This window comes from Oncorhynchus clarkii, chromosome 4, assembly GCF_045791955.1.
Source record: "Oncorhynchus clarkii lewisi isolate Uvic-CL-2024 chromosome 4, UVic_Ocla_1.0, whole genome shotgun sequence".
In the NCBI taxonomy this organism is placed as follows: domain Eukaryota; kingdom Metazoa; phylum Chordata; class Actinopteri; order Salmoniformes; family Salmonidae; genus Oncorhynchus; species Oncorhynchus clarkii.
Genome location: NC_092150.1, coordinates 1,803,297 through 1,818,738, shown reverse-complemented (window position 1 = coordinate 1,818,738; position 15,442 = coordinate 1,803,297). Strand labels below are relative to the sequence as shown.

General features: G+C 46.3%; 1 protein-coding gene across 1 annotated transcript in view; it reads right to left on the bottom strand.

Annotated features, from left to right (window-relative positions):
- LOC139407462 (coiled-coil domain containing 33) overlaps positions 1-15,442 on the bottom strand; it is a 39,912-nt gene that overhangs the window by 3,414 nt on the left and 21,056 nt on the right. Inside the window, exons 5-7 of the mRNA XM_071151257.1 lie at positions 13,408-13,603; positions 10,669-10,757; positions 10,434-10,565 (exon numbers count right to left, since the gene is read on the bottom strand). Of these exons, the coding sequence (XP_071007358.1) occupies positions 10,434-10,565; positions 10,669-10,757; positions 13,408-13,603 (417 nt within the window). The remainder of the gene's footprint in view (positions 1-10,433; positions 10,566-10,668; positions 10,758-13,407; positions 13,604-15,442) is intronic.

Genomic DNA, 15,442 nt, shown 5'->3' with positions numbered 1-15,442 from the left:
TGGGGAAGGGAGAGGGGACACTATGGGGAAGGGAGAGGGGACACTATCGGGAAGGGAGAGGGGACACTATGGTGAAGGTAGAGGGGACACTACAGGGAAGGGAGAGGGGACACTATGGGGAAGGGAGAGGGGACACTATGGGGAAGGGAGAGGGGACACTATGGGGAAGGTAGAGGGGCCACTATAGGGAAGGGAGAGGGGACACTATGGGGAAGGGAGAGGGGGCACTATGGGGAAGGGAGAGGGGACACTATGGGGAAGGGAGAGGGGCCACTATAGGGAAGGGAGAGGGGACACTATGGGGAAGGGATATGGGACACTATGGGGAAGGGAGAGGGGACACTATGGGGAAGGTAGAGGGGCCACTATAGGGAAGGGAGAGGGGACACTATGGGGAAGGGAGAGGGGACACTATGGGGAAGGGAGAGGGGACACTATCGGGAAGGGAGAGGGGACACTATGGGGAAGGGAGAGGGGACACTATGGGGAAGGGAGAGGGGACACTATAGGGAGAGGGGACACTATGGGGAAGGGAGAGGGGACACTATGGGGAAGGGAGAGGGGACACTATGGGGAAGGGAGAGGGGACACTATGGGGAAGGGAGAGGGGGCACTATGGGGAAGGGAGAGGGGACACTATGGAGAAGGGAGAGGGGACACTATAGGTTTTGACTATACAAAACATTAGGAACCCCTTCTTGATACAGAGTTGCGCCCCCCCCCCCCCCCCCCCCCCCCCCCCCCCAGACTTCTATTCCAGCCCAGCAACCAGCAGTGACCAACCTTTCTCCACTGCTCCCTGATCTACACAGTTAGGCAATGGTCAACCACAGGTAGGCAATGGTCATACACAGGTAGGCAATGGTCATACACAGGTAGGCAATGGTCATACACAGTTAGGCAATGGTCAACCACAGGTAGGCAATGGTCATACACAGGTAGGCAATGGTCAACCACAGGTAGGCAATGGTCATACACAGGTAGGCAATGGTCATACACAGGTAGGCAATGGTCATACACAGGTAGGCAATGGTCATACACAGGCAGGCAATGGTCATACACAGGTAGGCAATGGTCATACACAGGTAGGCAATGGTCATACACAGGTAGGCAATGGTCAACCACAGGCAGGCAATGGTCATACACAGGTAGGCAATGGTCATACACAGGTAGGCAATGGTCAACCACAGGTAGGCAATGGTCAACCACAGGTAGGCAATGGTCAACCACAGGTAGGCAAACAGGCAGGTGAATCAAAACTAGGACTGAAGGCTATAACTGGTTCTCACAAATGAGCTGGGAAAAGGCTCAGTAGAGTCAAAACGAACAATACCAATACCAAGACAGGTGAGTAACTAACACAGGTGAAATCAATGAGCAAACATGACAGACAGGACTACGTTCCAGAACACAAAGAAACAGGGCTACGTTCCAGAACACAAAGAAACAGGGCTACGTTCCAGAACACAAAGAAACAGGGCTACGTTCCAGAACACAAAGAAACAGGGCTACGTTCCAGAACACAAAGAAACAGGGCTACGTTCCAGAACACAAAGAAACAGGGCTACGTTCCAGAACACATAGAAACAGGGCTACGTTCCAGAACACAAAGAAACAGGGCTACGTTCCAGAACACAAAGAAACAGGGCTACGTTCCAGAACACATAGAAACAGGGCTACGTTCCAGAACACATAGAAACAGAACACAAGGTTGACTAAGAAAATAAATACAGAACCTTACAGACACATTGTGTGTGATGTTTAACTGTATTTTTGCATACAATCCTTTTCTACATTGATGGGTATTATTCTTTCTGTTTGTCGTTTTCACTTTTTTAATGATAAAAAATGCATAGTTCTATACTATTTATTTGCAAGCTAAACTCTGTCCTCAAATAAAGGTTCATTTCAAAGCTAGCTATCATCCTGCCATGATTCGTTAGCTAGCTGTATTGAAAAGACCGGAAAGATAGCCGGCCTGACACGTTTATCCGGGCTACTTGTTTCTCAACCTGGGATGACAGACAGTGGCGGTCGGTGGAGTTTAACATGAGGGAGAATTCGTTTATTTTATTTTATGAGCATTGCCTTATTTCTATTACAGCAAATTGGATGACTGTCATTCATATTCCATTCACCCAGCTCATTGTTATCATCGATAGGTTTAGGCTACTACATGATACTAGAATGTTCCCTGCACCCATCATGAGGTTGCTACAACCTAGTAGGTACACACAGGTCGATAGGATTTTGAGTGATCAAGGTGACAGACAGTGACACATTCAATACCTCCTTGTACCCTCTGGCCTGCATCTAGCTGATCTAGGGTGTAATCATTAGTCCAACAGTTGCAAATGAGAGTTTCTATTGGTCGAATTCAGGTGTGTTTATCCCCGTGTCGTTCCGTTTGCTTCTGATTTAAGAAATGTTTTTCAAACAGAATCGGCAGAATGAATACACCCCTGATCACCCGCACACACAGCTACTTTCATAGCAGCCACATACAAACAGCATGATCAGTTTGCTCGTTGTATATATAATTCCTTTTCGCTAGTATCTATACACTCTCCTCTGACCAGCAAAACCTTCATATCCTAACCGCTTCAAACAACCTACATTGTTGTCATCATATTAATGTGCACATCATTGGTTAGAGGACAATTTGTAGAAAACAGCTACATTTGTAAGTTTTTTTTATCAAGTGGGTCACCAACGCCGTAAGCATCAGTGTTCGTTAATTACTTCCATCGATAGCACGCATCAACATCAATAGAACAGGGGGAAACGTTTGTGGTGTAGCAATGTTTAAACTATTCAAAGACCACACGGAAACTTCGAATAACCTGTACATGGTTGGTTAGACGAGGACTAAGGCTTCTATTAAATATTTTTGGAATGTTGGATGGATGTCGAGAGTTCCATCATGGAAAAGTGGAGTGGGTCGAGAGTTCCATCATGGAAAAGTGGAGTGGGTCGAGAGTTCCATCATGGAAAAGTGGAGTGGGTCGAGAGTTCCATCATGGAAAAGTGGAGTGGGTCGAGAGTTCCATCATGGAAAAGTGGAGTGGGTCGAGAGTTCCATCATGGAAAAGTGGAGTGGGTCGAGAGTTCCATCATGGAAAAGTGGAGTGGGTCGAGAGTTCCATCATGGAAAAGTGGAGTGGGTCGAGAGTTCCATCATGGAAAAGTGGAGTGGGTCGAGAGTTCCATCATGGAAAAGTGGAGTGGGTCGAGAGTTCCATCATGGAAAAGTGGAGTGGGTCGAGAGTTCCATCATGGAAAAGTGGAGTGGGTCGAGAGTTCCATCATGGAAAAGTGGAGTGGGTCGAGAGTTCCATCATGGAAAAGTGGAGTGGGTCGAGAGTTCCAAGTTCCTTGGCGTCCACATCACCAACGGACTATCATGGTCCAAACATACCAAGACAGTCGTGAACAGGGCACGAGAGAACCTTCTCCCCCTCAGGAGACTGAAAAGATTTGGCATGGGTCCCCAGATCCTCAAAAGGTTCTACAGCTGCACCATCGAGAGCATCCTGACCGGTTGCATCACCGCCTGGTACGGCAACTGCTCGGCATCTGACCGTAAGGTGCTACAGAGGGTAGTGCGAATGGCCCAGTACATCACTGGGGCCAAACTTCCTGCCATCCAGGACCTATATACTAGGCAGTGTCAGAGGAAACTACATAAAATTGTCAGAGACTCCAGTCACCCAAGTCAGACTGTTCTCTCTGCTAGCGCATGGCAAGCGGTACCGGAGCACCAAGTCTAGGACCAAGAGGCTCCTCAACAGCTTCTGCCACCAAGCCATAGGACTGCTGAACAATTGACAAAAATCGCCACTGGACAATTTACATTGACCCCCCCGCCTCTTGAACACTACTGCTACTTGCTGTTTGTTTGTTTGTTACCTATGCATGGTCACCTCCTCCCCACCTACATGTACAGATTACCTCAACTAGCCTGTACCCCTCCACATTGACTCTGTACTGGTACCCCCTGTATATAGCCTCCACATTGACACGGTACCGGTGCCCCCTGTATATAGCCTCCACATTGACTCGGTACCGGTACCCCCTGTATATAGCCTCCACATTGACTCTGTACCGGTACCCCCTGTATATAGCCTCCACATTGACTCGGTACCGGTACCCCCTGTATATAGTCTCCACATTGACTCTGTACCGATACTCCCTGTATATAGTCTCCACATTGACTCTGTACCGGTGCCCCCTGTATATAGCCTCCACATTGACTCTGTACTGGTGCCCCCCTGTATATAGCCTCCACATTGACTCCGTACCGGTACCCCCTGTATATAGCCTCCACATTGACTCGGTACTGGTGCCCCCTGTATATAGCCTCCACATTGACTCGGGACTGGTGCCCCCTGTATATAGCCTCCACACTGACTCGGTACTGGTGGCCTTGTATATAGCCTCCACACTGACTCGGTACCGGTGCCCCCTGTATATAGCCTCCACACTGACTCGGTACTGGTGCCCCCTGTATATAGCCTCCACACTGACTCGGTACTGGTGCCCCCTGTATATAGCCTCCACACTGACTCGGTACTGGTGCCCCCTGTATATAGCCTCCACACTGACTCGGTACTGGTGCCCCCTGTATATAGCCTCCACACTGACTCGGTACTGGTGCCCCCTCTATATAGCCTCCACACTGACTCGGTACTGGTGCCCCCTCTATATAGCCTCCACACTGACTCGGTACTGGTGCCCCCTCTATATAGCCTCCACACTGACTCGGTACTGGTGCCCCCTGTATATAGCCTCCACACTGACTCTGTACTGGTGCCCCCTGTATATAGCCTCCACACTGACTCTGTACTGGTGCCCCCTGTATATAGCCTCATTATTGAGGTTCTTTTTGAGGTTCTTAATGTGTTACTTTTATTATTACTTTTTATTTTAGTCCGCTTGGTAAATATTTTCTTGGTTAATTAAGGGCTTGTAAGTATTTCACAGTACAGTCTACACACTATTCATCATCTCACGGTAAGGTTTGTGTCTACACTTGTTGTATTCGACGCATGTGACTAATAAAGTTTGATTTCTACTATCGTAGAAAATAGTGTAAAATATTCAGGCATTCAGAAAGTATTCAGACCCGTGACTTTTCCCACATTTTGTAACGTTACATCCTTATTCTAAAATTGGTTAAATCGTTTCCCCCACCTCATCAATCTACACACAATACCCCACAATGACAAAGCAAAAAACAGGTTTTTATAAATCTTTGCAAATTTATAAAAAAAATCGGAAATACCTTATTTACATAAGTATTCAGAGCCTTGGCTATGAGATTCAAAACTGAGCTCAGGTGCATCCTGTTTCCATTTATCATCCTTGAGATGTTTCTACAACTTGATTGGAGTCCACTTGTGGAAAATTCAATTGATTGGACATGATTTGGAAAGGCACACACCTGTCTATATAAGGTCCCACAGTTGACAGTGTATGTCAGACCAAAAACCAAGCCATGAGGTCAAAGGAATTGTCCCTAGAGCCCCGAGACAGGATTGAGTCGAGGCACATATCCTGGGATGGGTACCAAAACATTTCTGCAGCATTGAATGGGCCCAAGAACACAGTGGCCTCCATCATTCTTAAATAATAGTTTTTAATGAGGCTAGCGGGACAACTTCCGGTGAAACTGGAGGGCGAGCAATTCAAATAAATAATTATACAGATTATGGATATTAAACATTTAGGTATAAACTGTATAAGTGTCTTATATCGGCTGATAGCTAAAATTCTTGTTAATCTAACTGCAATAGCTATTACAGCGAAACCATGCCATGCGATTGTTTGAGGACGGCGCCCCACATCAAAATATTTTTACACCGGCACAGGTTTCATACATTCACAAATAACAATTAAATATTCACTTACTTTTTGAAAATCTTCCTCTGATTTGTCATCCAAAGGGTCCCAGCTACAACATGTTGTGTCGTTTTGTTAGATAAAATCCTTCTTTATATCCCAAAAAGTCTGTTTAGTTGGCTCCATCGATTTGAGCAATCCACTCGTTCAACATACAGAGAAAGGAATCTGAAAATCTACCCCTAAACTTTGTTTCAACAAGTCAAAATACATTTCTATCCACTCCTCAGATACCCTAAAATGTCATCAAACTAGAACATTTCTTACAGAAAGAAGTATGTTCAATAGGAAACCGATTTTAGCAGGTGCGTCCTGTCTTCATGGCGCACGCCAACACGAATTTCCAAGACCGTGCCCCTGTACTATAACTGATATTTCTTATTCGTTTTTGAAGTTACAAGCCTGAAACCTTGAACATAGACTGCCGACACCCTGTGGAAGCCATAGGAATTGCATTGAGGGAGCTAATTTTCAATATGACCTTTTACTTGCGTTTCTAAGATGATGGTCTCTCTCTCAAAAAAATTCAGGTTGGTTTTTCTTTGGATTTTCTCCTTCCATATCTATTGTGTTATATTCTCCTACATTATTTTAAGATTTCTACAAACTTCAAAGTGTTTTCTTTCGAATGGTACCAATTATATGAATCCTGGCAACAGGCAGTTTACTTTGGGCACGTCGTTTAGACAGGATGTGGAGAAAAAAGGGGCCTAGCCCATGGAAGATGTTTGGAACCACTAAGACTCTTCCTAGAGCTGGCCGCCTGGCCAAACCGAGCAATTGGGGGAGAAGAACTTTGGTCAGGGAGGTGACCAAGAACCCGATGGTCACTCTGACGGAGCTCCAGAGTTTCTCTGTGGTGATGGAAGAACATTCCAGAAGGACAACCATCTCTGCAGCACTCCACCAATCAGGCCTTTATGGTAGAGTGGCCAGACGGGAAACCACTCCTCAGTAAAAGGCACGACAGCCCACTTGTAGGGATCTCAAGTATGATCATTGGAAACAGGATGTGCCTGAACTCAATTTCTCATATCAAAAGGTCTGAATACTTATGTAATTAGGTATTTCAGTTTTTAAAAATTTTAAAACATTTGCTAAAATTTCTAAAAACTGTTTTTTCGTTTCGTCATTATAGGGTATTGTGTATAGATTGATGAGACTTTAAAAAAAATGTGGGAAAAGTCAGGGTTCTTCTTTCAGAATGAACCGTATACATATATACATTTTGAATTTATTAAACCTAACCCTAACTTATGATGGCCAAGTTTGATGCGTTGCTCCACCAGACCATTTTGGTGGAAGGGTCTGGGAATGACATTAGGTGTAATGTGACTAATGACATCACTTTAGAGCGTTTTCCAATTCTCCGACCCTACGCGTCACCCTTTAATGACATCACTTTAGAGCGTTTTCCAATTCTCCGACCCTACGCGTCACCCTTTAATGACATCACTTTAGAGCGTTTTCCAATTCTCCGACCTACATGTCACCCTCTATAAATGGTTTGATCATATATTTATATGATATATTCATATTTACAGTGCCTTGCGAAAGTATTCAGCCCCCTTGAACTTTGCGACCTTTTTCCACATTTCAGGCTTCAAACATAAAGATATAAAACTGTATTTTTTTGTGAAGAATCAACAACAAGTGGGACACAATCATGAAGTGGAACGACATTTATTGGATATTTCAAACTTTAAAAAAAAATCAAAAACTGAAAAATTGGGCATGCAAAATTATTCAGCCCCTTTACTTTCAGTGCAGCAAACTCTCTCCAGAAGTTCAGTGAGGATCTCTGAATGATCCAATGTTGACTTAAATGACTAATGATGATAAATACAATCCACCTGTGTGTAATCAAGTCTCCGTATAAATGCACCTGCACTGTGATAGTCTCAGAGGTCCGTTAAAAGCGCAGAGAGCATCATGAAGAACAAGGAACACACCAGGCAGGTCCGAGATACTGTTGTGAAGAAGTTTAAAGCCGGATTTGGATACAAAAAGATTTCACAAGCTTTAAACATCCCAAGGAGCACTGTGCAAGCGATAATATTGAAATGGAAGGAGTATCAGACCACTGCAAATCTACCAAGACCTGGCCGTCCCTCTAAACTTTCAGCTCCTACAAGGAGAAGACTGATCAGAGATGCAGCCAAGAGGCCCATGATCACTCTGGATGAACTGCAGAGATCTACAGCTGAGGTGGGAGACTCTGTCCATAGGACAACAATCAGTCGTATATTGCACAAATCTGGCCTTTATGGAAGAGTGGCAAGAAGAAAGACATTTCTTAAAGATATCCATAAAAAGTGTCGCTTAAAGTTTGCCACAAGCCACCTGGGAGACACACCAAACATGTGGAAGAAGGTGCTCTGGTCAGATGAAACCAAAATTGAACTTTTTGGCAACAATGCAAAATGTTATGTTTGGCGTAAAAGCAACACAGCTCATCACCCTGAACACACCATCCCCACTGTCAAACATGGTGGTGGCAGCATCATGGTTTGGGCCTGATTTTCTTCAGCAGGGACATGGAAGATGGTTAAAATTGATGGGAAGATGGATGGAGCCAAATACAGGACCATTCTGGAAGAAAACCTGATGGAGTCTGCAAAAGACCTGAGACTGGGACGGAGATTTGTCTTCCAGCAAGACAATGATCCAAAACATAAAGCAAAATCTACAATGGAATGGTTCAAAAATAAACATATCCAGGTGTTAGAATGGCCAAGTCAAAGTCCAGACCTGAATCCAATCGAGAATCTGTGGAAAGAACTGAAAACTGCTGTTCACAAATGCTCTCCATCCAACCTCACTGAGCTCGAGCTGTTTTGCAAGGAGGAATGGGAAAAAATGTCAGTCTCTCGATGTGCAAAACTGATAGAGACATACCCCAAGCGACTTACAGCTGTAATCGCAGCAAAAGGTGGAGCTACAAGATTTTGCTTTATGTTTTGGATCATTGTCTTGTTGGAAGACAAATCTCCGTCCCAGTCTCAGGTCTTTTGCAGACTCCATCAGGTTTTCTTCCAGAATGGTCCTGTATTTGGCTCCATCCATCTTCCCATCAATTTTAACCATCTTCCCTGTCCCTGCTGAAGAAAAGCAGGCCCAAACCATGATGCTGCCACCACCATGTTTGACAGTGGGGATGGTGTGTTCAGGGTGATGAGCTGTGTTGCTTTTACGCCAAACATAACATTTTGCATTGTTGCCAAAAAGTTCAATTTTGGTTTCATCTGACCAGAGCACCTTCTTCCACATGTTTGGTGTGTCTCCCAGGTGGCTTGTGGCAAACTTTAAGCGACACTTTTTATGGATATCTTTAAGAAATGTCTTTCTTCTTGCCACTCTTCCATAAAGGCCAGATTTGTGCAATATACGACTGATTGTTGTCCTATGGACAGAGTCTCCCACCTCAGCTGTAGATCTCTGCAGTTCATCCAGAGTGATCATGGGCCTCTTGGCTGCATCTCTGATCAGTCTTCTCCTTGTATGAGCTGAAAGTTTAGAGGGACGGCCAGGTCTTGGTAGATTTGCAGTGGTCTGATACTCCTTCCATTTCAATATTATCGCTTGCACAGTGCTCCTTGGGATGTTTAAAGCTTGTGAAATCTTTTTGTATCCAAATCCGGCTTTAAACTTCTTCACAACAGTATCTCGGACCTGCCTGGTGTGTTCCTTGTTCTTCATGATGCTCTCTGCGCTTTTAACGGACCTCTGAGACTATCACAGTGCAGGTGCATTTATACGGAGACTTGATTACACACAGGTGGATTGTATTTATCATCATTAGTCATTTAGGTCAACATTGGATAATTCAGAGATCCTCACTGAACTTCTGGAGAGAGTTTGCTGCACTGAAAGTAAAGGGGCTGAATAATTTTGCACGCCCAATTTTTCAGTTTTTGATTTGTTAAAAAAGTTTGAAATATCCAATAAATGTCGTTCCACTTCATGATTGTGTCCCACTTGTTGTTGATTCTTCACAAAAAAATACAGTTTTATATCTTTATGTTTGAAGCCTGAAATGTGGCAAAAGGTCGCAAAGTTCAAGGGGGCCGAATACTTTCGCAAGGCACTGTAAAAATCTGTTGTTCTAACCCTGAACAAAGGGCAGAACCCACTGTTCCCCGGTAGGCCGTCATTGTAAATAATAACTTGTTCTTAACTGACTTGCCTATTTAAATAAAAAAGCAGAGCAACGCCTTTTCATGGACAGACCTCTCCCCATTTTAGTAACCATTAAGTCTATACGTTTGGCTTGCTATCTAGGGTGACGCTCATAACGGTGACCTGCAGTCTTGGAGACAGTCCTGTGGTATCGCTGTAGGGTCAGGGGTCAGGGGTTGTTTAACGGTGGCCTCCAGGCCTGCAGCCTTGGAGACAGTCCTGTGGTATCGCTGAAGGGTCAGGGGTCAGGGGTTAGGTACCTTCTCCTGCTGTTTAACGGTGGCCTACAGGCTTGCAGTCTTGGAGACAGTCCTGTGGTATCGCTGTAGGGTCAGGGGTCAGGGGTTAGGTACCTTCTCCTGCTGTTTAACGGTGGCCTCCAGGCTTGCAGTCTTGGAGACAGTCCTGTGGTATCGCTGTAGGACGGTCTGTTGCTGCTGGTGAGCTCTCTGGAGACGCAGCAACTCCTTTTCACTGTCATTCTTCTGGAAGGTGGAGAGGATGTCAACAACAGAGCCATGAGGGTTTCTTACATAAGGTGACAGCTGGACAGAGTTTAGAGTTGTGTGTGTCTGTGTGTCTGCTCACCCTGATCAGATCATTCTGTAGCTGTTGTATCTTGTCTCTCTGAGCTGAAGCCTTGCTGCTCTCACTGGCCAGCTTAAACTTCAGAGAGGCTGGGGGTACACACACACAACACAATCTGTCAACACACACACACACACACACACACACACACACACACACACACACACACACACACACACACACACACACACACACACACACACACACACACACACACACTAATGGGGATCCATAATAAACCCCAGGAAGAGTAGCTGCTGCCTTGGCAGGAACTAATGTGGATCCAAAATAAACCCCAGGAAGAGTAGCTGCAGCCTTGGCAGGAACTAATGGGGATCCATAATAAACCCCAGGAAGAGTAGCTGCTGCCTTGGCAGGAACTGATGGGGATCCATAATAAACCCCAGGAAGAGTAGCTGCTGCCTTGGCAGGAACTAATGGGGATCCGTAATAAACCCCAGGAAGAGTAGCTGCTGCCTTGGCAGGAACTAATGGGGATCCGTAATAAACCCCAGGAAGAGTAGCTGCTGCCTTGGCAGGAACTAATGGGGATCCATAATAAACCCCAGGAAGAGTAGCTGCTGCCTTGGCAGGAACTAATGGGGATCCATAATAAACCCCAGGAAGAGTAGCTGCTGCCTCGGCAGGAACTAATGGGGATCCATAATAAACCCCAGGAAGAGTAGCTGCTGCCTTGGCAGGAACTAATGGGGATCCATAATAAACCCCAGGAAGAGTAGCTTCTGCCTCGGCAGGAACTAATGGGGATCCTTAATAAACCCCAGGAAGAGTAGCTGCTGCCTCGGCAGGAACTAATGGGGATCCATAATAAACCCCAGGAAGAATAGCTGCTGCCTTGGCAGGAACTAATGGGGATCCGTAATAAACCCCAGGAAGAGTAGATGGTGCCTTGGCAGGAACTAATGGGGATCCATAATAAACCCCAGGAAGAGTAGCTGCTGCCTCGGCAGGAACTAATGGGGATCCATAATAAACTCCAGGAAGAGTAGCTGCTGCCTTGACAGGAACTAATGGGGATCCATAATAAACCCCAGGAAGAGTAGCTGCTGCCTTGGCAGGAACTAATGGGGATCCATAATAAACTCCAGGAAGAGTAGCTGCTGCCTTGGCAGGAACTAATGGGGAACCATAATAAACCCCAGGAAGAGTAGCTGCTGCCTTGGCAGGAACTAATGGGGATCCATAATAAACCCCAGGAAGAGTAGCTGCTGCCTCGGCAGGAACTAATGGGGATCCATAATAAACTCCAGGAAGAGTAGCTGCTGCCTTGACAGGAACTAATGGGGATCCATAATAAACCCCAGGAAGAGTAGCTGCTGCCTTGACAGGAACTAATGGGGATCCATAATAAACCCCAGGAAGAGTAGCTGCTGCCTTGACAGGAACTAATGGGGATCCATAATAAACTCATAAACGAAAACAGAGAGATTTTAGATCGTTAGAACACATTTACCCAAAGACACAAAAATCACCTGAATGGATTTCTGTAAATATGTAAATACCACGGGAGTTCACTTACAATTGGGAACTTCAAAGTCCTATTGATCAAACAACCATGACAAGGTGGGATATCTTCACATCAACAACAACAACAACAACACCAACAACTAATGACAGACATAACTAGATGAGCTCAAATCGAATAGGGAACATTAGATGAACGTTTTCAGCTAGTTGGCCGTCAACATTGAATCAAATCAAAGTTTATTGGTCATAAATGAAGGGGAGTAGCAGCCCGCTCGTCATTCTGCAGCTATAGATATTCTGATTGGCTGTTCGTTTCAGATCTGGAAAGGAGTTAAAAAGCTGTCAGTTCCACGTTAACGTTCAAACGGAGTTTCTGCTGAGTCAGAGCAGAACAACAGGACATCTCCAAATCTGCTGTTTGATCTGAAGTATCAGTTTCAAAGGCTTCCTAAAGCCGGACAGATTTCAACTAAATGTCAAGACTGAGAAGCACATTACAAAAATACTGAGTAAATCCTTATTATCTAAGCCCACTGACTGAACAATTGACTGACTGCTACGCAAACTACTTCCCTATGTATGGGCACAAATATAGCGCACTATATAGGGAATAGGGTGCCATTTGGGATAGGGGATAGAGCTGGTGTTTGTGCTTTGATGGCCTTAGACGGTCTTTTGAAGCATCCCTCAGTGAAGTGTGTGTGTGTGTGTGTGTGTGTGTGTGTGTGTGTGTGTGGACTTCCAGTCAGTCGTCCTTTGGTTACAGACTGTCCTTCAGATGATAAGCACAGCGGCTGGCCATCCCTTATCAAAACCCAGGCCCAGACGTGTGTGTGTGCGTGCGTGCGTGCGTGTGTGCGTGCGTGCGTGTGTGAGAGTGCACACCCATATCCTCAGTGAGCTTATCAGAGCCCTGACAGGATAATAAGGATTAGCAACAACAGACAGACCCCACAGAGGATCAGTTTACCTCACAACTTCAGGAAAAAAATTAAACTTAACAACTTCTCAAGAAATGAACCTGTCTGCTGCCATGACAACCAGAAGTTATTGAGACGGTTGGTTGGAAAAGTAAACTTTCTTGGCTCCCACATCAATAATTATACGAGGCCATTTCCTGTACATTGGGACCAGTTGCTGGACTGAACCATGTGGAAAGATTATATCCAAGTGCAGAGGGAAGTTGGGGTCAGCGTGATATTGTGATGCTTGTGCGTTTACATGGTATTATTATGTAAAAAAAGGGTGTACCTATCCGGTCAGCGATCTCTGCCTTGGTCATGACGTCTACATCAGTATCGTCCAATAGGTGGCGCCCTAGGTCCTGGTGCAGCGTGAGATCACTGCGGAGTTGGCTGTTGTCCGTCCCCAAGGTTACCACCTGGGTCCTCAGGGCTATGATGTCCTCCGCCATTTTACGCATCGCTGTCCGGTAGTTCTCCACTTCCTAGGGGGCAGAGAAACAGGCAGGGGGGGGGGGGGGGGGACAGAGAAACAGGCAGGGGGGGACAGAGAAACAGGCAGGGGGGAGGGGGGGACAGAGAAACAGGCAGGGGGGACAGAGAAACAGGCAGGGGGGGGGACAGAGAAACAGGCAGGGGGGGGACAGAGAAACAGGCAGGGGGGGGACAGAGAAACAGGCAAGGGGGGACAGAGAAACAGGCAGGGGGGGGGGACAGAGAAACAGGCAGGGGGGGGACAGAGAAACAGGCAGGGGGGGACAGAGAAACAGGCAGGGGGGGGGGGACAGAGAAACAGGCAGGGGTGGGCAGAGAAACAGGCAGGGGGGGGACAGAGAAACAGGCAGGGGGGGACAGAGAAGCAGGCAGGGGGGGACAGAGAAACAGGCAGGGGTGGGCAGAGAAACAGGCAGGGGGGGACAGAGAAACAGGCAGGGGGGGACAAAGAAACAGGCGGGGGGGGACAGAGAAACAGGCAGGGGGGGACAGAGAAACAGGCAGGGGGGGACAGAGAAACAGGCAGGGGTGGGCAGAGAAACAGGCAGGGGGGGACAGAGAAACAGGCAAGGGGGACAGAGAAACAGGCAGGGGGGACAGAGAAACAGGCAGGAGGGGGACAGAGAAACAGGCAGGGGGGGACAGAGAAACAGGCAGGGAGGACAGAGAAACAGGCAGGGAGGGGGGACAGAGAAACAGGCAGGGGGGGGACAGAGAAACAGGCAGGGGTGGGCAGAGAAACAGGCAGGGGGGGACAGAGAAACAGGCAGGGGGGACAGAGAAACAGGCAGGAGGGGGACAGAGAAACAGGCAGGGGGGGGACAGAGAAACAGGCAGGGGTGGGCAGAGAAACAGGCAGGGAGGGGGGACAGAGAAACAGGCAGGGGGGGACAGAGGTATAGTAGCAGGGATGACACCAACTCATCATAACGTTCAGATACTGTGATGTCAGCACGGGTCTTCGCCATATTCCGGTCATCTATATATACTGATCAAAAATATAAACGCAACAGGTAAAGTGTTGGTCCCATGTTTCATGAGCTGAAATAATAGATCCCAGAAATGTTCCATACACACAAAAAGCTTATTTCTTACAACGCTCTAACCATTAGGCTACCCTGCTACCCCAGTTGCATTGTTAGGAGCTAGTTACATTGTTAGGAGCTAGTTAGCTTAGCTAGTTGCATTGTTAGGATCTAGTTAGCTTAGCTAGTTCTATTGTTAGGAGCTAGTTACATTGTTAGGAGCTAGTTAGCTTAGCTAGTTACATTGTTAGGAGCTAGTTAGCTTAGCTAGTTGCATTGTTAGGAGCTAGTTACATTGTTAGGAGCTAGTTAACTTAGCTAGTTGCATTGTTAGGAGCTAGTTACATTGTTAGGAGCTAGTTAGCTTAGCTAGTTGCATTGTTAGGATCTAGTTGGCTTAGCTAGTTCTATTGTTAGGAGCTAGTTACATTGTTAGGAGCTAGTTAGCTTAGCTAGTTACATTGTTAGGAGCTAGTTAGCTTAGCTAGTTGCATTGTTAGGAGCTAGTTACATTGTTAGGAGCTAGTTAATTTAGCTAGTTGCATTGTTAGGAGCTAGTTACATTGTTAGGAGCTAGTTAGTAAATCAGTGCTGGGAGGTGTGTTCTTCACCTCTGATAGGCTTTTAGTGCTTCCGTTGCCCTAGTTCTTTCAGCGACAGCTGTCACTTGATTATCTTACCTACTTATTTACAGATTATCTAATTTTGGTAACTATGTGTGTGTTTTCGATACCTGTTCGCTCCTCTCCCTGTAGGTTTTACAGACCCCCCCCCCCCCCCCCCCCCCCTCCCTTGGCTGCAACC